Source organism: Daldinia decipiens (genome assembly GCF_022478715.1).
Source record: "Daldinia decipiens strain CBS 113046 unplaced genomic scaffold F4813scaffold_7, whole genome shotgun sequence".
NCBI lineage: Eukaryota > Fungi > Ascomycota > Sordariomycetes > Xylariales > Hypoxylaceae > Daldinia > Daldinia decipiens.
The window spans coordinates 226,786-249,063 of NW_026054550.1; the positions used below are offsets into that span (position 1 = coordinate 226,786).

Below are 22,278 nucleotides of genomic sequence, written 5' to 3' on the forward strand. Positions count from 1 at the left end.
AGTACTCGTGTGTAGTTCCCTATTCAAGCCAGCTGAAGATTTACCTCTTCGATCGAGCGACCTACATAGAGCAGCATTGCGCCGTACCTTTCGTCCTGCTAAAGCTGCCCGGGAATTCCGTATCACGTCCAAGGCAACCCAGCACTTGCAGACTACCATGTGTTGGGCCGAGCTTTTCAATTAGGATCGTAGCAGTCTTTATCGTCACTCCCCTCCACGAACTTATGTTATCTCATGTTATGCACGCCTTAGGTGGGCGAGTCGCGGTTTGCGCAGTCTACCATGTATCTACTATGTAGGAGGACCGTCACTCCTGTCTCAGGCAGGCAGATCATTGTCATCAGCGACACGTTGTCACTCGACCACCTGAGCATCGCCGGCACTCTAAGGAAATCGTCATGTGGCATGTGGAGTTCCCAAGTGCAATGCCAGGGACCCCGCCCTCGGAACATCTGCCGATAAACGAGGCAGATAAATCCATATGTAGTCCATCATCTCTTCAGGCCATATTCTTCGACTTTTAATACGGTACAGGGGTGTTGTATTGATGGCACGCTATATCAGTGTGCCTCGTAGATGCAGAGTCAGCGTAAGCCGCCCTATTTGATCAGATCATTTACGACCAGTCAAGACAGCCAACTCTTTCCGCGGCCTGCCTTCCAATCACTACCGCTTGCAAACGTTGATCATGACAGCCTTGACAGAAGCCTGTCGTTAGGCACTGAGACGCTCTTAACGCTAGGCTCCGCCGCCTGCACCTCCAATTGTACAACGCATCAACACCATCTTTTTGATATCGCTGTGCCTTTGCCGACGACTTCAAGGCGAGGGCTATATGGCACCATCTCACCTATCTCAGCGTCGTACAACAAGTCAGTCCGGCTCGATCTCGATCGAGTCTCTAATATAGTTATAGTGCCTAAAGACCAACGCACTCTATGAATCGGTCGTACTTAGATACTGTCTGACTTGGTAATCATCCATTAGCCTATTCATTTCAAAACGGCTATCGAGGGCCTCGAAAACACGTCTATCCGTATCGTAATCCTAGCATGGTTTCTATAGCTACTCCTCTGCATTGCAGCGCCGAGGCTGCGTCACGACTGTACAACCTGGATGTTGTTCTTCTTCTGTTCAAACGGTTGTGTAAGTCTATGACAGTTGAAATGGGGCAGAGTCATCAAGCTGGATAGGCCGGATATTCCAAGTTTGAGAAGGTGACGTACCTTCCACTTTTCTAAATCGTCCTGTTTGATCTTGTACTGCTTGACCAAGTCGTCGAGCACCTTCTTCAACCCCTCAGCATTTGTCCTCAAAGCAGGGATTACGTCTTGGACTGTCCGCTCCACCAGCACGCCGTTGATCATGCGGAAGCACTTGCGATCCCGCGGAAGTGGTTCCAAGGTATCAAGAACAAGCCTACATAGTCAGACAGAACAGTTGCCAGATTAGCGGTGAGTTCAGCAAGTGAAGCGGTGAGGTTCGTGAGACGATCTAGTCAAGACGCTAGAGAAAAAAAAAATAACCCTGGTAGGGCTGAGGCCACGCGAGCGGATTGCCATGCCGTGCCATACCAGGGAGCTCACGAATGTGGTTCCGTGATGTCAAGAATGAGAGGGTAGAAGAAGAGTCTCACGAACTTGTGTTCTTCGGCTTCTTGTTCAACATCACCAATCTTCTGAGCCAGTTGCTGCAGGGTATTCTTATAGTTTGAATATGTTGTTTGCAGCTCTGCAAGATAAAATCAGTGAAAGCTCTCGGTCTTCATGTAAGTTGTTCTTAGCGACACACCTTGCTGCTTCTTGGCCGATATCCCCTTAGATGCCATGATTATGATTTTATGTGGTTGGCACTATAAGGAGACGGGATGGAGTTGATACGGGGAGTAGTGTATGGGAGTAATACACTACTAGGTATCTTAAGATAAGATTAACTTTTATCTAGAAGCTTTTGAATTAATTGACGTTTGTTGTAGTGAGCAACTAGAAATTAATTCATTGGAGGGGTTAGAAGGGCTGGAGGGGTGATTGTGGGGCCTATAAAAGTGGACCATGCTTTGCCTAAATTTGTTCCTTGTCGCGACCAGTTTTTGGTTGGTTTGCGACCGAGAGTGGCACCATTGAGACCAGTCAGATCATCTTCCTACAACCTCGTCTCGAAGTCTATTTTTCCAAGACATTTAAATATGCATCCGCACTTACACACAAAGGATAACATTGGTATGTCTTTACGTCTTTTAGCCTATCAACACCTACGAATAAAATAACTAATGGGCATATCTCGTAGCTTGCGAAGAGGTTATGACCGCCCTTGAAGAATGTCATGCCAGGGGATTCCTCTGGAAGTCGATGGGCATGTGCAACGACGTTAAACATCAAGTTACCCTATGCCTCCGAGCCGAGCGATTAAAACGTACCGCAAAGAACCGAGAAGTTGCTAAAGCCAAGCGCGACAAGATTAAGTCGGCATGGGCTGATATCGACGAGAACTCGTGACGAATATATGACGAAACCTACTAGTCTCCTGTATTATAACCAGCGAGAATATGTCGAGGGTATTCTTGAGTTTTGCATGGCATGGCATGGCATGGTGTTCTAAAGAGTGTTGTAGCATTTTGGCTTGGTTTACACTAGCAGGTTGGTCTGTTCGCAAGAGGATACTTGGATGGTGTTTACACTCTACTCTGATAACGGTTCCAAAGCTTGTTTTTACCGAATATCCTTTCAATTTGACAGCTACATACTGGTTGACCTGAATTCGTTGCGCCACAAATTATCGCAGAAACGTCGACCCACACTGCAATCAACCACTCCCTCACAAAGTCTTTCTGAAGGCATTGCCGAAGGTCAGTAAACCGAAGGCGGAAATGAAGCTTAGAACAGTCGGGACTGGCTTTCCGCTACGGAGGGCTCGGGGAATAGAGGCTCCACCGAGGACAACGGAGGCGAGGAGAGCGAGTTCGATACCGAAAGACTGACGCGATTGCAAACGATATCCTCCCAAGGCATCTTTGCGACATCAAGTTAGTTTAATCCATATTATAAATCAGCCTGTTCTTGGCCTGGGAACTCTGGACGTACACAATATACCCACTGTCAAGCCAGCTATGACAGATGGGACAGATCCCGTCTTGACGTAGCCTATCGTACCGCCGCTTGCGGTCAAGGCGCCCAAGATAAATGCGATAGTCTCTAGAGCCTGCCACGGAACCCCACGTCAGCTCTGACGGATCATCGGATTTGTTCAACTCACCATTCTGTCTCGAAACTTGATGATTTAGAAGTTGCAGAGTATTTTAACGGCAATATGGGAGGTTCTCTAGCTTTGCTCGATGCCAATGGTGTTGCTGGAAGTCAAGTTTGTAAAGTTAGACAAATGTTAAGGCTGTAGGTATCATAGATGACGAGCTCGGAAGGCCGGACCCCCGGGGCCGCAGCACCGAGGGGATGCGATGGACCTGGCGAAGATTCGAGATTCAATTGGATACAAGGTAATTGTACCTAGGTCCTGTGGCGGAAGCTCTATCGTACCAGCCACATTTACCCCATGGTACCTGACTTAACGTACCCACAGCAAACCCGTTTCATTGGCTGCTTTATCGTTGATGTGAACCATGAACTTTTTGAAGCTTTCGTGTCCCTTACACGCAATCCCGGACCCATTATTTCGACGACTAAACCGTAACTCAACAAGCACTCTTCAAATCTAATTCACACCTTTACCAGTACCAGACTCGATATAACCACCATGGCACCCAAAAAATCTGCTGCTGCTACCACTCCTGCGCCCGTACCCACGCCCGCGCCCGCGCCAACCACACCAGCAGCACCTACGACAGCTCCCAGCGTTGCCGTAGCCAAGACTAGCGCTAGCGGTCCTCAGGCGATCGACCATGTAGCATGGAATATAGTCGACCACTACCAGAAGACGACGCCTCAGCGCACCAAGCTACTTGACGTCTTCATGGCATTCTTGGTTGTTGTCGGTGGTCTGCAATTTGCGTACTGTGTCTTGGTGGGCAATTACGTATGTACCTTGCTTCACTATGCTCTCGGGGGAGCTTGCTAACTGGTGCTTGATGCGTACAGCCATTCAACGCTTTCCTCTCGGGTTTCTCGGCAACAGTTGGCCAATTCGTCCTTACCGGTACGTTTTCTGGAACGAATTGGACAGGGGAGGCTAATTGGGGTGCTAACGATGGGAATAGCATCACTACGCATACAGACTACAGAAGCGAACAAGTCCGAGTTCCCTTCGGTATCTCCAGAAAGGTACGCATCCTACCTAGCTCTAGTGTCAGATCGATGAAGCTAATATCTCCGTATAGGGCATTTGCAGATTACGTCGTCGGCAGCCTAATCCTACATTTTTTCTGCGTCAACTTCATAAACTAAACAGGACAGCTCGTAGGAGGTATATCGAGACTAGTACGGAGCTTCAATGGCTGCTGGATTCAAGTTATAAGGCGGAAAATCTCTGTATTAAGAGAAACATTACGGTCACGGCCATGTATAGCAAGCAAATGAATAAATCGTGCTTCTTTGAGTTTCTTGCTGTATTATATCTCCATTCAAGTCGTGACACTACGTCTAGTCGACATCATCATCATCATCATCCCCGCCGTCAGCTTTCGGCTCCTCGGCCTTTGGCGGCGCTCTCGGGGGAGGACCACCGGCTTTAGGAGGCGGCGGCGGTGGTGTCTTGCTTGTAGAAACGTTTCGATCCAGCTCTCTGCTCCTCTTTTCTTCTTCCGCAAAGTAGTCGTCCATCAACCTCTTCGGAGCATGGTTGTGCCTCTCTTTCTTCTTACTACGCGGCGGCGCACTGCCTACTGGTGGAGGAGTACTGCCAACTAGTTGCGCGGGGACGAGGAAATCCGGCGATGCTGCCGGTACGAACGTATTAGCTGCCGTATCGCTTGGCGGAGCTAATGCCGTGAATTGGTCTGCGCCGGCACCGATATTGGCGCTTGCACCACCGCTGTTATCGCCGTCGAACATAGTCTCACCCGGCGCATTGACAGGCTCGCTCAAAGGCGCAGGAAGACGATGCAGTGCGCCGTATCCTAGAACGCAACCCAGGGCGCCCTCACCACCCCACTCGCGACTCGGCACGATCTCGACCTCGCGCGTGACGTTATACTCGTTATTATACACCCACAGCCTCAGCGGGCGGCCCACGTAGTCGTCGACCAGCTCGCCCAGCCCGCCCTCTCCGTGCAGCACGCCGTCCGGGGTACCCAATATGTAATCGCTGTACGGCAGCAGGCCGGCGTGGTCGGCGGGCGAGTTCGAAGCCACGTCTAGCACGTGCCAGACGTTCGAAGCGACGTCGAGCGGCGTCCATTGCAGCGACAGGCCGAGCGATCGCGTGTCGGCCGGGACGGGGACGTGCAGGACTCGCGTGCGCTGGCCCTTGGCGCTCCAGAGCCCGAGGGCGACGCTGCTGCCGGCGCAGTTGCGGATTTCTTGGGCGAAGAGGCGGGGGTCGGGGTTATCCTGTTTGCGACGCGTTGTTAGTTGTCTGGTTTACTTTCTTGCCTGTCTCCTCGCTACTTGTGAACTTGAGGGGAGATGGAGGGTCATACAACTACACGGCCGTTAATTCCAACGATAAAGTCAAACCATGGCTCGATGCCTAGCTCGAGGTTCGTGTTGCGCAGCACTTGGAAGCCGTATCCGTGGCCGTCTTTCCTCTGCGGCCGCGCGTCGCCGTCGAGGCGTGAGAGGTAACGGTTTAAGGCGTTGAACATAATATGTATATGCGTCGCTATGGGCTCATGTATAAGGTGGCAGTGTAATTTACCTAAAGTTAAAGAAGTTTATTGTTTGGTTGTCTAGTCAGCTATTAGGTTAAGATGCTGATATGCGCCTGCTTGGTTCACATGAAAGTCACAGCCTATCAAGAAAGCTGTCATTTCCTAGCTCGCTATTAGCCTTACGCCGTCTAGGCGCTAAATGCTAGTGGTGGTCAAAGCTTCTGGTATAGCTGAAGTGGGCCTAGGGATCCGTACGAAGTACCTACTGTATCTACAATTACTGTTAGCCTCCTTCACTCCAACTTCAACGAGTCTACAAATATATCAATTTTGCTTATTCAGTATATACAATTCGAGTCTAATATTTCCCACAGATATATACACTAAGAACTCATAATTAATTCCTCATCTTTAAGTTTTCCAAGATCAATAGGAATCAGGCAGCTCATGCATGCCAATCCAGCACTTTCAAGATGAAACGAGTCAACAAGCTCCCCCTGACTGACGACTGTCACCACTGGACTCGTCTGGGCGAAGTGCCTTGGGACTTACAAAAGTAAGCTATTGAAGTAGAGTACTTGCTACTTATATAGATGATTTACTTACGCGGTCGAAAACTATAGGTACTGGCAGCAAAGATACACAATTTTCCCTTACTACGATGATGGTATCTACATGACTCAAGATGCCTGGTTTGGCGTGACCCCCGAACCAGTTGCGAAGTAAGTTTCATACCTCGATTCCCATCCGGATCCCATTTCGTATTATACCAGTCTCGATACGATCTGACACTAATCTTATTCTAGCCAAATCGCGCGAGAGATGGGTTCTATTATTAGCGAGTCAAAGACCACAATCATAGATGCATTTGCTGGCGTAGGGGCAAATTCTATTGCCCTTGCCCTGGCTACAGCTGAAGACGGCTCAACGCCCCGCTGGGACAAAGTGATCGCCATTGAGCTAGATGCAGCTACTCTTGCTTGTGCGCAACATAACGCCTCCTTGTATGGTGTGGCTGACCATATCGTCTGGGTCCTGGGTGACAGCTTTAAGTATTTTGATGCTTTGGTGAACTCTCCAGAAAAGCTAGAAGATGACCTACGAGTAGATGTGACATCCACGGTCGTGTTCGCATCACCGCCCTGGGGTGGGCCAGGATACAGAACCGATGAAATATTCGATCTGAATACCATGGAGCCCTATAACTTGGCCCAATTACATGGTGCCTACAGAACTATGGACCATGCCCTTTACCTACCACGCACAAGCGATCTAAGGCAAATCGCCAAGCTGGTCCCCGATGGGACTAAGATCGAAGTTGTGCAGTATTGTGTTGAGGGTGCAAGTAAGGCAATGGTGACCTACATACCCGCTGCCGAAGACGAAGATACTCACATGGAAACATAGCCTTCCAACTTGGCTAACGACCCCTCTCACCGATTTTATAACTAAGCCGAATTGTTCAGTTCAACCAGCAACCAGGCCCGTACGTAATGAGGTCGGTTCCGCAAAATATTTCTTTTAATTGATGCTTCATACGATACGAGTTGTACTACTCCACGGAGTCTGGCCTCCTCCCATTGGCCCTATTGGCTCCATTGTGCTGCGGCGACTAGCCATGCTATACTGGCTCATACTATACTGGCTCGCCCTAAATTGGCTCTGCCTATATAGACTCTCCCTGTTTTGAACATCCAAATGTTGGTTATCGGCGAGTTGACTCTCTGTGGGTTGGCTCTCCGTGAGCTGGCTCTGTCTATACTGGCTCTCTGCATATTGGCTTCCCATGAACTGGCTTATCCTCTGCTCCTCCGTCATCGCACTTGTACTTCTGCTGCCTAGTCTCTTTTCTATCCCGTCCCGTAAGAATGTTACGGGATGTGCAACACACAACCCAACAACAGCCTCCGCAACAAGAAAGCTGTCTAAGCCCGCAAATAGGGCCTGATTCTTCGCAGTGTAACTCCCCAGTCCGTTAGCTAGTACTATTGCCTGGTAGAGTGCTCTCGCAAATAGACACATAGCTGAGATCAGCAGCATCGCAAGGAAGAATTTGAATCTGTGTGCCATAGGGACGAAACCATGAACCGGATGGAACGTCGTGTATCCAAATTGGATGTTTGCTACGGCGGCTCGAAATAAGACGATGCCGAAAAGTATTATATAAATGATTAAGGAAATGGATTGTATCACCATGCCAGTGGCGATAATGGGACTACCGACGCGAGCGTTATGACCAAGGCCCGTGTCGGAGGAAAGGTCCGAGAAGGAGACGATGAGTCCAATAAATTGGAAAAGAAACCCAAACGCGTCGATCCAGGTTAGGAGGGCATAGCGCGAGACGTTGATCGGCGAGTGCTCCGTACCTAAGATTTTAATTGCTTCGGGTACGGTAAAGTAGATGCTTTAAATAAGTCAGCATATTATTCAACAGCCGAGAATATCCGGTGAGAGGGGAGGGATTCTACTAACGCTGCCGATATGAAGGCCGGCGGTATTATCATAAACGTTGTCGACGCCGCGTATAAAGACACGTTCCATGGATCGGTCGAACTTCCGATTCGCATAGCATATCCGATACTCTCGAGAAGACAGCCTATAGAGATTGGAATACTAAATTCTAACCATCTATTCCTCTCGGCTAGGTAGAATGAGTAGACCAGGCAGGCGACGAAGGATCCGAGGTGAATGGCGAAGAAGATGACTCCCGCTGCTGCACTTGGCGGGTAGCCATAGGGGGACGCGGCGACTGGACATGTGTCAAAGGTGCATGAAGCTATAGATTTCATGGTGAGGAGGAAAGGTAATCTCGAATATCTATCGGCATCTCAACTCATAGAAACGACATTCGACGAGAAAGGCGGAGGGTAGGTTGATGGAGCGGAAGGATAATTAATAATGAAGTAAAAAGATTACCCAGCTGCTGCTAGAAATATACAACTGCGTCGAGAGAACTCCTTACAATCTACTTGGGTACAGGATGAAGTCGGCGCAGTCGGAGCGGTTTCAATATCGCGTAGCTCCTCGAAAGACTACCTACTTAACTACCTCTAGGCATATAATCACCTATTTGTCTAGCTGCGAGGAGCTGGGTTTTAAGGCGACTTTTCTACCCGAAACATGCCCGTCAAAGCTAGAGCTAGATCCTACTGTGTTTCGATATTCAAACCTGATACCTTCCCACTAAGTCCGATACCACCCGGCGGCATCCATCATCTTGACCAGCAGCGTGGTCGAGTCGGCCGAGGATCACTCTAACGGGGCTAACGGGGGTGAGGTGTCAGGGGTCAAGGGGTGGCAGTGCTAATTACACATATATAAGTCTAAAGTTAGGTGTGTGGAGTTACTGGAGCGTAACAGATCCAAGGCTGACAAGCCACTCGGGGCTGCTACCGAATAACACCAATGATAGCTGCCTAGCCGGGTTTAGGGTTACATTTATTGGTAACTCTGGCTTAATATTGGCCATCTTCAACGACGTGCATCGGCCCCAACGTTGCCTACCCAATTCCCCAATTCCCCAATTCCCGAGCTTACAGTCTCCTGATCGAGCAAAAGGACTGTTGACGACTATTCGGTGATTTCCTATTCTTCACAGGTATACCTGCGTGATATACGAGATTTTGATAATTGTTGATCTGGGTTCATGCATACATAGTAGCCTCCCAATTCTATATATGTTGTCAATTGACCCATCAAATCTATCGCATACAGTTTCTATACAAGACCAACTGCCTAACACGGTCGTATGCTGATTCCTTTTCTACAGACTTCATGCTCGAACAAATTAAGGAACGACCCATGACAAAATGGGAATAATTATTAATTAAGCTACTGCGCCGTAGAGATCACCTTGGCAAGGCCAATGAATAAAACGGTCTTACCCAACTCTCTGCAACCAGCATCGAGATCCGTAACGCTGCAGATATGCACCTCGATAATATCATCTACTCGCGTCTGACAATACCTTTTCATTTCTCGTCGTCTATCGCGTCAATGCGTCAACGCGTTGGGGCCGAAAGGGGCCGAGTTTATTATAACTATAGAATGCAGTACATATTAACTACACATATCCAAGCATAGGTAGTCACAAGAACGAAATACAATTACCCCAAAAGTCATCTAACATACAGAAGGTCGACTTAATTTAACCCGCGTCGAAACTCCCGTGGTCGCTTACGCGTCTAACGGCGAGGACGGCAGGCTTATATAAATGCGACCGCGGCAATCCCCCTGCCATGAGGCGTCCGACCCCTGAAACGCACATAGCCAAGACGAGGTCTCGATTACTTAGTAAGTCGATTTTCTTCGCCTCAGCGACACTTATTAAAGACACAACCACCCACCTCTATGACTGTTAATACTGCTCTCGTTCCGATTCGGTCAATATGCCCCGAGCCTACTGCAATGTCGCTTGGGGGCTAATGCTGCAGTCGTTCTCTATGTATAACACCGTCATTTGGAATCTGGCCCTCTTGGTACCTGGTAGGATTCTGACGTGAGGATGGATGCATCGCGATCTACTACTCCGGAGACATGCGGGGTGCGAGATGGAGGACCGAAGAATTGCTTGACGCCGTTTAGGGACATGCTATATATGCACGATATGGCTTGATGAGCAGATCATGTCGCTAATGGTGGATGACATATAATATGAGCTCGGGGCGGAAAGCAATATTAACAGGTATATTGAAGGGCGCGCTTCGAAGTGCTGCGGTGGTATGATGAGGGATCTGGACCGCTCGCTACTCTCACTTCGCAGAAAGATGCCGAATAGGTATTAGAGATGGATGAGAGATAAGCTGGGCTGCTTACTCAAGCCGAGAAGTCCTCGGCAGGAAGTCTATTTAAATATATGAGAGGCTTAGCTGATGATGACTAGAGTGACATCGAGGTATAGTTACACGGCTACATTAAATGCATGGTTAAACTTGTATAGAAGTGAAAGCACTCCTATAGCTAGTATATATAAAGTACCTAAGGTATTTAACTTAATATTCGGCAACTACATGTAACCATAAAATTCTAGTGCAGCATAAGATTCGGGATACTTCACGTTCAAGAGTCCTGTCACTGACTTCTGGAGAATATAAAGAATTATATATTTGACTCATATATTCTCTCTCGTCTATTAAAACCATGCTACCTAAGTTAGACATGTTTTGTTGTATATCAATAATCAAACGCAACTCAACGTTTCAATACTTCTATATTAGTATCGCCACTACCTTCTGAGCTTCTATCTCCAGATATATATATATTCATCCTAAATATACCTATGTCGATCTCTTTAACACTCTCAATTCCTCTTCGTAAAATAGGTCATATATAAAATATTAACGACCGGACCACTGAAAAAGTTTCATGATAGAGAGTCCCCCTCTTTCCCTCCCCTTTTTTCTTCTTCTTCTTTTTCATATAAAAATAAAAGATAAAAGAAGGAAACATGTCCATAGATACATACAAAACTCTTCAATAAAACCGTTATACCTTGATGACCTAATTCCCAATATTCGCAACTTGGTTTACGATGACATCCATGTTGCCCTGCTCCCAAGAAATATCAACAACCTGCTTGCTGATTCGCCAGGGGTTCTCACCCTTTTGCTCTAGCTGTGGAATTCGAATGACGTCGAAGTTAAGTCGGGATTGATTATAGGTACTACCGTCAGTTGATCCCAATTTGAAATACTGAGGGTATTGCACAAGGGGGAGTAGACTCACGCCGACATGCATTATAGGCCCGCCTTTCACTACCTGGCGAACCATATGGGCGGTTACGTTAGCGAAAACCCGGCACTTGTCAGGCCTAGGAGTATTATTGAAGGGCTGGGGGAGTTCTATGATGAGACCCCTAGGATAATCGAATGTGCTTCTACCCGATATATTGTAAAGAAAGGAAACATATGTTTCTAAGGGTACCTAACTTAGGTACGTAACTATATGCTGGCACTTGTCGTAGGTGGCCGCCGCCGATGTAATAGTTTTAGCCCACTCTTCCTTGGTAGTCTCAAATGGTTGACTGCCAAACATGGAAGTGTAGTCGAGGGCGATTTGGGGAGCGTACACGTCTTGAACGAGGCCGTTTCTCGATTTTCGGTCGCAGTTGAACGTCTTATTAAGAAATAATATATTAACGACTTTGGCCACTTTAACGTCCTTTAAAGCCCCCGGATGCCAGGTTTACTTACGAACCGTGTCACCGTGTCGTGGATATTGGTCCGGTCGAGGAGGTATGTCTGGATGTCGTAGGAGGCGGCCATTATTGCTGCTATCGTTACGGGATATCTTTAGGCTTGTAGTTTATATACCCAGTTGAGCCCGAGCAATGAATCACAAATGATGGGTTCACTAATGTCTTATAAGCGAACAGAGTCTGGATTTAGACCCGAAGTGATATAGCATCTTCCTTCCGCTATCCCGACACACCATAGCCTATCTACTGCTACCGTTATGGTGTTTTCACCGGTATAATTGTTTGACCGTATTGCTAATATACTCCTCGATTTACGAGAATAGTAGCTTTGAGACCCCCTTAACCCCAGACCGGATCGTCTTACACCGCTTGAATCCAATTAAAGCCCGTACACTGTGAACCAAATGATTGGGCTCGGTATAATAAAACAACATCGACAACTGTTACCATTGCAATGTGTTTATTCAAGAAGTTCTAACATCAATTGCTAGGCGTGGCAGTGGTCTACGTATACTACGACTCGCTATAGCTAAACACACTCCCCGGCACTATGTACATTCTTCTATCGGCATATGGCGGTGTCAACTTGACCGGACGTTAGGGCACCGTGGAGGAAGCCACTGCCGTTCGGACTATGCGCTACAAACTGCATGCCATGCTTACGTACCAGATCAAGCACCGGCCCTTCGTGTCGGCGGTCGATGAGGTTGTAGAGACCCTGGTGCACTAGAGACCCTGGTGCACGGTCGGCTTAACATATCCCTCACGTTCGCAGATGTCGATGAACTCGGCAAGCATATCAGCTGGAAAGTTACAAACACCCAGCTATAGCTAGAATCAGTAACGACCTAACTGTTCTTCTTCCTTGTTCTACGAGGTATGGAAACACTTACCTTGTCAAACAATCCCTTTTTATATTGTTCGTGGAAACCAGCCGCTTGATCTTTCAAGGGCGTGGCTACGTCCGGGGCATGAGGGTAGAAGACATTGATACGTTGGCCGTCTCCGAATCGCAGGGCCTCGTGGCTCTCCGCAATAGACTTGGCGATCTTCTCGGGCTCTAGAGTCCCTTTGAAGCCAGACATGCTAATCAATACCTTGGTGTCAATGATGAATCCTAGTCGCGCTGCTCCGACTTGTCCGAGGAGACGCTGTGAAGCACCAATGTCCGAGGGCGGATACAGGGCGGCCGTATCAAGCCGATTTATGCCCGCCTCCTTGAGCAATTCCAAGAGCTCTCTGACCGACGAATTTGACGAATTCGTTGCACCGACGAATTCGTTGCCAAGGCCGCCGCAGCCGAATATGATGTGTGGTGCTTCTGAGGACGCCATGATCGTCACGATACTAGTATGATGATGCAATGAGATGAGGGAACGATATGCTGAGCAACAAGGAGTAGGCTTTCCGCCCTGGTTAAGGGAAGACAAGCAAGAGCCTGAAGGTGTGTTGTACAGCATTTTGCCATATACGTAACCTAACATACATGGCGAAGCTGCGGCTCACTCCGTACAGACGGCCGGCCCGAGGTCGCGGTGGTGGCAAGGATAGGTTCTCGGGCGGTTCCTAATTGGGATGCCAGAAAGCGGGTCAAATCCCCCTTGCATGTTCACAGCAGTAGGTAAAAGGGGCTGAGACAAAATAGGGATTCGGAGTATCAAGATAGCCAAGTTGGAAATGGGTTGACCGAAGGCTTTCGACTGAATGACGTTTCCGCGGCATAAAGGGGCAATAGAGCCAACAATATTGTATGCATGTAAATATACCAACCAACCAGTATCTTCTCGCTCACTACTTCGACGCCTTTTCGTATTCTGAGCTTCTTGTCTTTCAAACTCATTGATTTTTATGTTAATATATTGACTGAACATTTTTTTTAAAAAAATATACTAAGCACAGAATTACCTATCTACTTTCTCAGCGTTGAGATGGCCGTAAACCCCGTCGATCCGGGCAGTATTGCCTCTCTTATCGAACAGCTCGGCAGCCTCGGCTCGAAACTCGAGCTGGATAATGCTCAATCCACCAGAGCTGAAGCTATACGGTTAAGCAAAAAACTCACCATGAGTCTAGAGCGGCCTGAAGACGTTGCCGCCGAAATGGTCTTTTCCGTAATTCAGCCAACTCCAGTTTTGTTCCCCAACGCCGTAATACTCATGCTAATAAGCTAAAACAAGCCTTTTATCCCAATTGCTGTGAGAATCGTTGTCGATATGAAACTTTTGGAGTATATTGTGAGGCATGATAAACCAATCACGTCTGAAGAACTCTCCTCGCTCTCCGGTGGAGAAGCGCTACTTATCAGTACGATCTATCCAACACCATGGGCTGCCATTGCTGACGATTCTAGCTCGACTGCTCCGGGCTTTGGCCTCGGTGAATCTTTTGAACGAAGCTGGCCAAGAAACATGGCAAGCTACTCCAGTCACTGAGGCCATGGCCAGTGAGGGGATCTCTGCTGGAATCCGAATGATGTGAGTTTTTTCGTTTGTCTGTTTGTCTGTTTGTCTATTTGTTACCCACTCTACTTCGGAGCATTCCTTGCTGAGATTTTCAAGCGGGGAGATGGTAATGGGGGCCGCCAGCAAGGCGCCGAAGTACCTCAAAGAAGCTGGTTATAGCTGTCCGACGGACCCGAATGACGGATTCATGCAATATGCTTTTCAAACAAAATTGACTAGCTTCCAACTTTTCAACTCGATCCTTCGAGTTCAGAAGGACTTCAATAATTTCATGGGGAATACATTGGGAGCGAGAAAGATATGGCTCGACTGGTACCCAATTCAAGAGTTGATCGATGGTGCAGTACCAGATTCGGCCTTGCTTGTAGATGTTGGCGGTGGCAAGGGCCACGATCTTATCGCCTTCCACGAGAGGTATCCTCATAAGGGTCGACTGGTGCTTCAGGACTTTGTGATCGATACGATTGGAGACCTTGATCCTGCGATTGACCCAATGTACTACGACTTCTTCACTGAACAACCCATTAAAGGTGTGCTTACTTCCACTTCTTACTCTTCCCCTATACCCCTATCTTGTTGATGCCCGCTTATGTTTTACTAGGTGCAAGGGCGTACTACTACCATCACATATTGCATGACTGGTCTGATTATAAATGCTTGGAAATACTGAAGCATGTAAGAGACGCCATGAAGCCGGGGTATTCCAAACTACTTCTACACGAAATGATCGTACCAGAAACCGGTGCTTCCCCATTCCACGCTATGCTTGACATGACGGTGATGTGTTTTAACGCAGGCATGGAACGCACCGAGCGACAATGGCGCGCATTGTTGGAGACAGCTGGCTTCGAAGTCGTCAAAGTCTGGCCATCCCCGGAAGTGGGGGGTAACGGTATGGTAGAAGCAATTGTCAAAGAATGAAATTTATGCCTTGAGGTTTGAAGTATCATATATATACATGTCCAGGATACTAAGAAATCCAGACTAGATGATTATGCTGGCAGTCTATCAAGTTCATATATCCTGATACATCAACAGAATTTATTTACACTTCTTGCTCGTGTCCTCATTTACATACGTACATACATCAAGGATGAATGAAGCTTTCACCGAATTCGGTAACTATAGCAGGTATAAGATGAAATAGAACCGAAACTTCAAGCGTAATAATGGACGCAAAAGAAAATTACTTGATAAATAGAAAACAACAGCAAAAAGAGAAAAAGAGCAAAAAAGCTCGGAACCCAGAATTCGAACCGCTGTCGATTGACCTGAACAGTTGGTCTGCCTGCCGCCTCGACAGTGGCTCGAACCCGAGTCCTACGAAAAACTCCTCGAGGAATTATTTCTGACCCTACTTCAAGCAACTGCTTCGTCACGACCAATTTGACTACACAGCCATTGATCAGGGGTGAAAGAGTGTGTTGCTAACGCGTTACTTATGTCTATCCGTGCCGCCTGGCAACCAGGTAGCGGGGCTGTCTAACGACCTGCTTGCAGTTGACTTTGAGATGCAGCCAGTACACTTTGAAAATATTTCAGTTAGGGCTTCATATGGGACGTGTTACTTATTGCTGAATAAATTCCATAATGCGGGCGTCCCTAAAGCTTCTGCGGAGAGGTAAACGGCAGGGTAGGATAAACAGAAACGACAAGAAACCCTACCCTATCTAGATACTGGCAAGGACAAGACGAAAGAAGCAAGATGCTAGGCGCGGTATAGATATTATCTATTACTGATACTAATAGGATATAACGGCGGTTTCTCTGCACTCCTAATTCCACGCTTTTCCTTCTCTTCCCCTTCCAGTTCCTAGTCCAGCCCCTTTACTCCGGATCAAACCAAGCCCATACATGTTCTTCTGTCGAAAGCCACAAGACCATTCCTAGCTATTCCCGATGAAAATAAACACTAAGTACTAGGGTTTGAGCACAAGTAAGCATAGCAGTAGGCATACTTATAATACAAAAGCGCGCAGCTTTTTCAGACGCCCGGTCGAGTAAAGTCATCTCCTGGCGGCCAATTTCCAAGCTTACCCGGGTCGCCTCCGATACGGACATAGGTGCCGACAGCCGGTATATTATCTTGCAAAACATACATCTGATACCACCCAGCGGGGGCAATGTGAACCCTCGGGGGTGCGACGACGGTACAGTTAGTGCCGTAGCACGAGACCTCCGGGAACAGGGTTCGCGCCCCCATCGAATTGCCATGAGTGCTAGATACCGCACCGAGCAGCGAGACTTTGATCTCTCCCTCAGGTTCCTCGCCCAGCTCGAAGCTGACTTCATCGTTGTAATCCCAATCTTTGTTCGCGATGGTGAATGACGGGCGTGGTTTATTGCTGTAGAGGTATGGAGGTGTGAAGACTTCAACGCGGATCTCTTGCGGATGTTTTCCATCCTGGGGGTCAGAGCCTGTAATCAGGACGCGGCCGTCGAGGAGAGTAATAGCTTCGCTGTGGTAGAGACGTGCAACGGTTGTGTTGGCCATAACGGACATGCGGGAGCCAATAGGCTTAAACGGATCGTAAAGGATAGCGTTGTAGTTGGGATCATCTGCAAGACCGAAACCGGCAACACCTTCGTGGGCGCCGTTGGCAATAAGATAGGTTCCATCTGGCAAGGGTGCCATGCAACTCATGACACGCTTGGAAGGCATCCGCTCAAGAGTCCATTCGGGGTTAGGTGCTTCGGGATACATGGATACGCAGTTGTCGAGAGCAGAGTGGCCATCAGTCGAACCGCCGCATAAGAGGATACCAAGAGGATCGGTATAAGGAGAAAACTGAGGCAGGAGAACAGCAGCTCCCTCAAGAGGATAGGTACGACCCCCAAGGTCATCGTTGACAGCGCCAGGCATGTTTGGTAGAGTCTGTATCGTGTCAAAGGTAACTTCGTCCAGGATTCTGGCTTCGTTCCAGTACGCAACAAAGATGCCACCACCGGGAAGGACTGCTAAAAATGGATACAGATTGTTCGGATCTGTGCGTTCAAGCCAGTCCATGTAAAGATAGGGGCCGACTTTAGGAAGAATCTCAAGAGAAGGTTCGGGCTTGTCGTTTGAACCGATCTCACCACCCACGACTAAAATGGACCCGTTCGCCATAAGCATAGCGCTTGGGTACCATCGTCCTCTCTGAAGCTTTAGAGTATTGACATTTTCTTCCCAGTCGTTTGTACCCTTTACGCCGTCTGATCCATCAGGCGCGTATAAACGGATGCCGTATGTCGAATCGAGAGACCAGCCACCGACGGTAAGCTGTCGTCCTGCCTTATCGGGCAGAATGACTCCCGCAGAACAGAAGATATCAGTCTTAACGTGCATGGTTCTCCAAGCAGCATCGAAATCGTCGAGTCGACTAAGGTCTAGCTCATAAGCCCCCGTGCTATTTGCTGCACCAGTTCCCCATTTCTCCAGGAAGGTAACCTTGCCGGTGATCGACTGCATAGTCATTAGAGGGGTAACAACACCGCCGACTAGGTTGGAGTAGGAACCTGCATCATTTCCTTGGGGGTAATTAAACACGTAAAGGGGCGTTTGGCCAGTCCAATAGTACATCGAAAGCCGAGCACCACCTCCGCATATCGCAGAAGCCTCTCCGGCACATACGATATTGCATTCGCTCTCAGGCCTTATGGTGGCTCCGGAAGCATCAACATCCATAGGGTCACCACAATAGCACTCTTCGCCATACTCCATACCGCCGGCGGCATAGCCAAAAGAAGCGCATTTCCCTAGACATTGCTCAGGGGTCATAGGGGTAGGGAATCTTAAGGACCAAAAAAGGGTCCTCTGATTATTAACATTGTCCTCGTAACAGCCTTGATACGTCCAAGTACCGTTCACTTCTTTTAGCGGAGCAGGCTCTTTGTACGTCTGCGGTGTACCCTTCGAGTAGATAGACAAGTATCCCGCACCTCCGCACATAACTTGACTATTACCTCCACAAGGTGTTGAGCATTTCGAAGCGTCTTCGCTTCGCACACCACCATTGTAGATAGCATTGCTACAGAAGCATTGCGTATAGTACTCGGTTCCCGAAACCGTATAGTTGTCATTAGCACAGAGTTGCGCACATTTCTGTGGCGTCAACTGAGGGTCGTCGGGGGCTTGGAAAGTTGGCATAATACGACCATTGGGCCCATCTTGCCAGCAGCCCTGGTCAGTCCAGCCATCAGGAAACCCCGTAGGCCCTGGTGTCCCAGGATCACTACTAGTCGGGCCCGAACTACTGGTAGTTGTCGCGACCGAAGTTCCGTTTTTGATATATACAGAGAGGCGATTGCCACTGCCGCAATATGCCCATTGGTCTCCAGCACAAAGCATATTGCAGTCGCTTTCGGGAGCTTTGGCGGAACCCGTTTCGAATTTATTGCCACAGTAGCATTCGCGGGCATACTCAACACCAAAGTACGTTGTCCCCTTGTCGTTGCAGAAAGCCTGGCAGCTACCTAGTGTCATAGCATCATCGGCGTAGGTATACAGGCTCAGTGCACGGATGTTAGTAGCTTCCGTCTGGCAACCATACCAAATGTAATCACCTATTACGGAGGGCTGTGAAGGCGCCGTAGGACTTGCGCTTGCGGATGGAGCGCTGCTTGTGCTAGTAACAACCGGCTCAGTAGCAGCATCTCTCGGGATTATTGAATGAGCAATAATGGACAAGCTCGTCGCTTTTACGAGAGTGCTGGAGAGCGTTTTAGGGACAGGCCTGGAACTGACCCTGGTGGGTCTATCATGCGTCCTTGTGAAGTTATATACATTCAAGCGGTCGGGTCCACCGCATACCTCGGAATCATTTGCCTATGGTACTCGACGTTAGTAATAACACCCAGTAAATATGATTTGTACTCTACAGTGCCACCCCTTGGAAGCTTATGATTTATGGATAATTGAAAATATATAGCCTGCTTGCATAGTAAAAGAGAAGGGATATAGAAATGTGTCTGAAGGACCATACCTTACAAGCCGTATCACAGCCATTGGATAATACGGCTCCATTTGCAATAGTATTGCCGCAATCTGTTACTGGTAAGTTGACACCACCTTAGGTAAAGTCAAAGAGTGGCTTACAACATTCATCGCCATTCTTGGTACCAGCAAAGGTGTATCCAGCTGCACGACATACAGACGTACAGCTCTCTGCGTTAACCGGTGTGGTAGGGATGGGTGCCTTATATGTCAAGCACCGGCCGTCGATTCCTTCGCTTGTGGAACGTGTTAACTACAACTTGAAGCAAATTGAGGCTGAGGCGTGGCAGGGTTATGCCTATACCAGTAGCGACAGACAGATACTCACGAGTAGCAGCCAATATGCATCCAGTCTGGAATGTCGAGATTTGGCCTAGGGCCTGCGCTATACGGGTTAAAGAATAAGGCCAACCAATCTAACCCTTCACATGCCTCTGTGTTATTGCTCGAGCAACCTGTTGAACATTTTCTCACTTTCACCGCCCCATTGGCTAATTCATTCCCGCAATCTAGCAATAGTTAATACGAATAGGATCACGGCCAGGTAGGGAGTAAACTCACGGCACTCGTTATAGTATTTAGCTCCAGCGTAAGCAAACCCCCTACTATCGCAGAATGCGACACAGCTCTCCAGGGTCGTAGTATCCAAAGTAGTTGCGGCCACATTGATCATCCGACCAGCGTCACTTATAGTCACTCACTTAGCATAAACGCTCATAGTCTGGGGGACAAGTTACTTACACATAGCAACCCTTGTAGTGCCATTTCCCGTTGAGTTGATTAACTCCTAGGACTGTTTGCTGTGCTATAGAAAAAGATGTTGATGTTAGGGATATAGTAACGAAAAGTGACGAGAGGGTCTGAATAGCCCGCATGATGGAAAACTTCCTAAGAAGCCCAAGAACCTATCCACAAATTTCGGCTGTATGAGTCTAAAGCTGTGGGGATGGGACTTGCATAGGATGCCCGAGAAATTGTTCACGAAGAACTGTAAAGGTATATATAGTCTTAGTCTTACCATAATACAAGATGCTATTATACTTTCCCCACGATAATGGAATCGGCTAGACCTCATTGTAACCCACTCTGGGATGTAGCATAGTTACGGTCCAAGTCAGGTAGATAGAAAGACCAATAGCAGCATTCATGCCATCGCTTAATAGCAATGTCTAATCTCCACACTGGCGTGAGTCGGTTGAAGGGCTGCGCAAAAGAGAGTCCAGACTCCGCCAGAAACGTATAAGTATTCTCTTGTATAGGTACGTAGTAGTTGCCCTTTTCTCGAATATGCGCCAGTATCTTACGATAAACTCAGCCGTGGGAAGAGAGGGGTTATAATTATCCCTCTCCGTTCCCTCTTGTATCGGAACAAATCTGATGGCGACAGTCCCCGATCTAGAAAGTGATATCGTCTTGGACTATCGGGCAATTTGGTAGGTCGGTTGAGAATATGCCTAGCTAGATGATAAGTCTGTCGAACTCTTGGAGACAAGCCGATAAGGGGTGTTGATTGATACGAGTTCAGGGGTAAGGATTAAAGAGCGTGGGACAACGCATGGCAACAGGAGTAATAAGATATGGTAACCTTGGAAGCGCGGCGTAAAGCTCACGTAAAGCTGCGTGTCAGTATGCGTGTCAACATGTCTGTTTCTAATGACGCACCTAAGCGCCCAAGAAGAGAAATGAAAGAGAGTCGTTAAAAATAAAGAGTCACGGACTCCCGTTAACACGGCAGGTCTTAGACGTTCAACACCGTCTGGGTTGTACATGCCCATCCCAGACTTACCATCTGAAGAATGGCATGTACACATTGTATGCACTTGCAGGGGATTGAGTAGTGACATATCATGAAAGTATAGAAGATTTTAGGATGTTGCATTAAGTGGAAGTTGAGAAGCAACTGCCAATTCTGCGCTTACCTCTTTGATGATGTGGCTTTTGAACCGTTGCATCACCTCGCTAAGCGGCGGTGCGACCAGTGTATCTTTTCTATAGGCTGCATTAGCCTTACCAAACTATTTAAGCCACTTAATTATGAGTTGACTGTAGACTTCTTTCCTTCTCCATATACTTTGCTCCTAAGTTATTAGCGAGCCGACCTATGGCAGTTGGGTTATTAGAAGCACTGCGTTCCTAGAAGTTATTAAAGATTTTAAAATTCAGACAACAGATAATAAGCAAATTTGACTAGAAGACAAGCACCACGTCTGAGGTTGATATTGGTGTTCGCCAGGTGATGATAAAATGTAGTTGATATCGGGTTGTATTGCACTTCGAGCAGATATGAGACAGCGGGTAGTCTCTTTAATGCAGGTCTCCCAGTGCCAATACTGCATACGAGGTTGGCTGCAGGTATGTTGATTGTGAATGGCTTTCTTATCCTGCTTGAACCAATAGCAGAGGCCTAAGAGTTCTCGTTCTTGGTTGACACTGTCAGCTCACGGATCATATGCTGCAGGAAGCTGTAACGTTGTGATATTTTCCATAAGGTTGCTTTTTGCTACTAAATTTGACTTTAGCTGCCCAATACATGCATCCCTTCCGAAAATTGATACGCAACTTTCAGCACCCAGTGCAGGTGTAAGAGGCGTATTTCCGCGAGTTGGAGAACATTAGGCAGTCCCCGGGCGAGTTTTCCATGAAGGTCTTGTTGTTGGAGACCGGCAGCACCGTTTTTTATATTTAGGCTACATCGAATTAGCCTCCATCAAGTACGCAGGCTTCTCTATCTTTTACTATCAGCTTCTAACTAATACTTACAATCCTACTTACAATCCTACTTACAATCCTACTTACAATCCTTACTCTAGTTCATTCATCGCTGCCCTAAGCTTTGGGGATGCGAGACATATAGATGATAAGTGATAGAGAAGCAATCCTATTGAAT

General features: G+C 47.8%; 11 protein-coding genes across 11 annotated transcripts; 5 read left to right on the forward strand and 6 right to left on the reverse strand.

Moving 5' to 3' along the window:
- Positions 1-1,097: 1,097 nt before the first annotated feature.
- On the reverse strand, positions 1,098-1,828 carry F4813DRAFT_386916 (Prefoldin beta-like protein; the record flags this gene model as incomplete). Its single annotated transcript, XM_049246487.1, has 4 exons — positions 1,098-1,130; positions 1,227-1,419; positions 1,587-1,731; positions 1,792-1,828. 4 exons carry the CDS (start codon positions 1,826-1,828, stop codon positions 1,098-1,100), a joined length of 408 nt encoding a protein of 135 aa, XP_049102010.1.
- Positions 1,829-2,051: 223 nt separating this feature from the next.
- F4813DRAFT_311464 (uncharacterized protein) lies at positions 2,052-3,300 on the forward strand. Its single transcript, XM_049240879.1, has 3 exons — positions 2,052-2,219; positions 2,287-2,636; positions 2,702-3,300. The coding sequence occupies exons 2-3, from the start codon at positions 2,546-2,548 to the stop codon at positions 2,851-2,853; spliced, it is 243 nt and encodes an 80-aa protein (XP_049102011.1). The 5' UTR covers positions 2,052-2,219; positions 2,287-2,545; the 3' UTR covers positions 2,854-3,300.
- On the forward strand, positions 2,186-2,495 carry F4813DRAFT_386917 (UPF0287-domain-containing protein; the record flags this gene model as incomplete). Its single annotated transcript, XM_049246488.1, has 2 exons — positions 2,186-2,219; positions 2,287-2,495. The coding sequence occupies 2 exons, from the start codon at positions 2,186-2,188 to the stop codon at positions 2,493-2,495; spliced, it is 243 nt and encodes an 80-aa protein (XP_049102012.1).
- F4813DRAFT_311465 (DAD family-domain-containing protein) lies at positions 3,301-4,492 on the forward strand. The gene is made up of 4 exons (XM_049240880.1): positions 3,301-4,026; positions 4,089-4,146; positions 4,208-4,271; positions 4,328-4,492. The coding sequence occupies exons 1-4, from the start codon at positions 3,748-3,750 to the stop codon at positions 4,392-4,394; spliced, it is 468 nt and encodes a 155-aa protein (XP_049102013.1). The 5' UTR covers positions 3,301-3,747; the 3' UTR covers positions 4,395-4,492.
- Positions 4,493-4,523: 31 nt separating this feature from the next.
- F4813DRAFT_350777 (GRASP55/65 PDZ-like domain-containing protein) lies at positions 4,524-5,876 on the reverse strand. The gene is made up of 2 exons (XM_049242336.1): positions 5,588-5,876; positions 4,524-5,498 (listed from the first exon to the last, which is right to left on the reverse strand). The coding sequence occupies exons 1-2, from the start codon at positions 5,750-5,752 to the stop codon at positions 4,590-4,592; spliced, it is 1,074 nt and encodes a 357-aa protein (XP_049102014.1). The 5' UTR covers positions 5,753-5,876; the 3' UTR covers positions 4,524-4,589.
- Positions 5,877-6,066: 190 nt separating this feature from the next.
- F4813DRAFT_311532 (RNA cap guanine-N2 methyltransferase-domain-containing protein) lies at positions 6,067-7,228 on the forward strand. The gene is made up of 3 exons (XM_049240881.1): positions 6,067-6,314; positions 6,382-6,480; positions 6,565-7,228. The coding sequence occupies exons 1-3, from the start codon at positions 6,232-6,234 to the stop codon at positions 7,163-7,165; spliced, it is 783 nt and encodes a 260-aa protein (XP_049102015.1). The 5' UTR covers positions 6,067-6,231; the 3' UTR covers positions 7,166-7,228.
- Positions 7,079-8,642, reverse strand: F4813DRAFT_311571 (RTA1 like protein-domain-containing protein). The gene is made up of 2 exons (XM_049240882.1): positions 8,231-8,642; positions 7,079-8,162 (listed from the first exon to the last, which is right to left on the reverse strand). The coding sequence occupies exons 1-2, from the start codon at positions 8,545-8,547 to the stop codon at positions 7,292-7,294; spliced, it is 1,188 nt and encodes a 395-aa protein (XP_049102016.1). The 5' UTR covers positions 8,548-8,642; the 3' UTR covers positions 7,079-7,291.
- Positions 8,643-11,107: 2,465 nt separating this feature from the next.
- On the reverse strand, positions 11,108-12,021 carry F4813DRAFT_401047 (uncharacterized protein; the record flags this gene model as incomplete). The annotated part of the gene is made up of 3 exons (XM_049248353.1): positions 11,108-11,633; positions 11,712-11,872; positions 11,950-12,021. 3 exons carry the CDS (start codon positions 12,019-12,021, stop codon positions 11,258-11,260), a joined length of 609 nt encoding a protein of 202 aa, XP_049102017.1. The 3' UTR covers positions 11,108-11,257.
- A 91-nt stretch (positions 12,022-12,112) lies between these two features.
- F4813DRAFT_350783 (NADP-dependent oxidoreductase domain-containing protein) lies at positions 12,113-13,548 on the reverse strand. The gene is made up of 2 exons (XM_049242337.1): positions 12,848-13,548; positions 12,113-12,779 (listed from the first exon to the last, which is right to left on the reverse strand). The coding sequence occupies exons 1-2, from the start codon at positions 13,436-13,438 to the stop codon at positions 12,681-12,683; spliced, it is 690 nt and encodes a 229-aa protein (XP_049102018.1). The 5' UTR covers positions 13,439-13,548; the 3' UTR covers positions 12,113-12,680.
- A 43-nt stretch (positions 13,549-13,591) lies between these two features.
- F4813DRAFT_350787 (putative O-methyltransferase) lies at positions 13,592-15,652 on the forward strand. Its single transcript, XM_049242338.1, has 5 exons — positions 13,592-14,065; positions 14,132-14,258; positions 14,305-14,428; positions 14,513-14,946; positions 15,018-15,652. The coding sequence occupies exons 1-5, from the start codon at positions 13,883-13,885 to the stop codon at positions 15,335-15,337; spliced, it is 1,188 nt and encodes a 395-aa protein (XP_049102019.1). The 5' UTR covers positions 13,592-13,882; the 3' UTR covers positions 15,338-15,652.
- Positions 15,653-16,400: 748 nt separating this feature from the next.
- Positions 16,401-20,266, reverse strand: F4813DRAFT_386925 (putative glyoxal oxidase; the record flags this gene model as incomplete). Its single annotated transcript, XM_049246489.1, has 6 exons — positions 16,401-19,223; positions 19,381-19,442; positions 19,494-19,627; positions 19,720-19,900; positions 19,953-20,077; positions 20,133-20,266. 6 exons carry the CDS (start codon positions 20,264-20,266, stop codon positions 16,401-16,403), a joined length of 3,459 nt encoding a protein of 1,152 aa, XP_049102020.1.
- Between the last annotated feature and the right edge of the window lie 2,012 nt (positions 20,267-22,278).

Excerpts from the sequence above, each read along its gene's own strand:
- F4813DRAFT_311464 (XM_049240879.1), top strand. The coding sequence starts at position 2,546 with ATGTCGAGGGTATTCTTGAGTTTTGCATGGCATGGCATGGCATGGTGT. Across the intron at positions 2,637-2,701 it reads GGCTTGGTTTACACTAGCAG|CTTGTTTTTACCGAATATCC; the intron begins GTTGGTCTGTTC and ends ACGGTTCCAAAG.
- F4813DRAFT_311532 (XM_049240881.1), top strand. The coding sequence starts at position 6,232 with ATGAAACGAGTCAACAAGCTCCCCCTGACTGACGACTGTCACCACTGG. Across the intron at positions 6,315-6,381 it reads GTGCCTTGGGACTTACAAAA|GTACTGGCAGCAAAGATACA; the intron begins GTAAGCTATTGA and ends CGAAAACTATAG. Across the intron at positions 6,481-6,564 it reads ACCCCCGAACCAGTTGCGAA|CCAAATCGCGCGAGAGATGG; the intron begins GTAAGTTTCATA and ends ATCTTATTCTAG.
- F4813DRAFT_311465 (XM_049240880.1), top strand. The coding sequence starts at position 3,748 with ATGGCACCCAAAAAATCTGCTGCTGCTACCACTCCTGCGCCCGTACCC. Across the intron at positions 4,027-4,088 it reads GTGTCTTGGTGGGCAATTAC|CCATTCAACGCTTTCCTCTC; the intron begins GTATGTACCTTG and ends TGATGCGTACAG. Across the intron at positions 4,272-4,327 it reads CCTTCGGTATCTCCAGAAAG|GGCATTTGCAGATTACGTCG; the intron begins GTACGCATCCTA and ends ATCTCCGTATAG.
- F4813DRAFT_350777 (XM_049242336.1), bottom strand. The coding sequence starts at position 5,752 with ATGTTCAACGCCTTAAACCGTTACCTCTCACGCCTCGACGGCGACGCG. Across the intron at positions 5,499-5,587 it reads GAATTAACGGCCGTGTAGTT|GATAACCCCGACCCCCGCCT; the intron begins GTATGACCCTCC and ends CGTCGCAAACAG.
- F4813DRAFT_350783 (XM_049242337.1), bottom strand. The coding sequence starts at position 13,438 with ATGTTAGGTTACGTATATGGCAAAATGCTGTACAACACACCTTCAGGC. Across the intron at positions 12,780-12,847 it reads AAAAGGGATTGTTTGACAAG|CTGGGTGTTTGTAACTTTCC; the intron begins GTAAGTGTTTCC and ends TTCTAGCTATAG.
- F4813DRAFT_350787 (XM_049242338.1), top strand. The coding sequence starts at position 13,883 with ATGGCCGTAAACCCCGTCGATCCGGGCAGTATTGCCTCTCTTATCGAA. Across the intron at positions 14,259-14,304 it reads TGGAGAAGCGCTACTTATCA|CTCGACTGCTCCGGGCTTTG; the intron begins GTACGATCTATC and ends TGACGATTCTAG. Across the intron at positions 14,947-15,017 it reads CACTGAACAACCCATTAAAG|GTGCAAGGGCGTACTACTAC; the intron begins GTGTGCTTACTT and ends ATGTTTTACTAG.
- F4813DRAFT_311571 (XM_049240882.1), bottom strand. The coding sequence starts at position 8,547 with ATGAAATCTATAGCTTCATGCACCTTTGACACATGTCCAGTCGCCGCG. Across the intron at positions 8,163-8,230 it reads CCGGCCTTCATATCGGCAGC|CATCTACTTTACCGTACCCG; the intron begins GTTAGTAGAATC and ends ACTTATTTAAAG.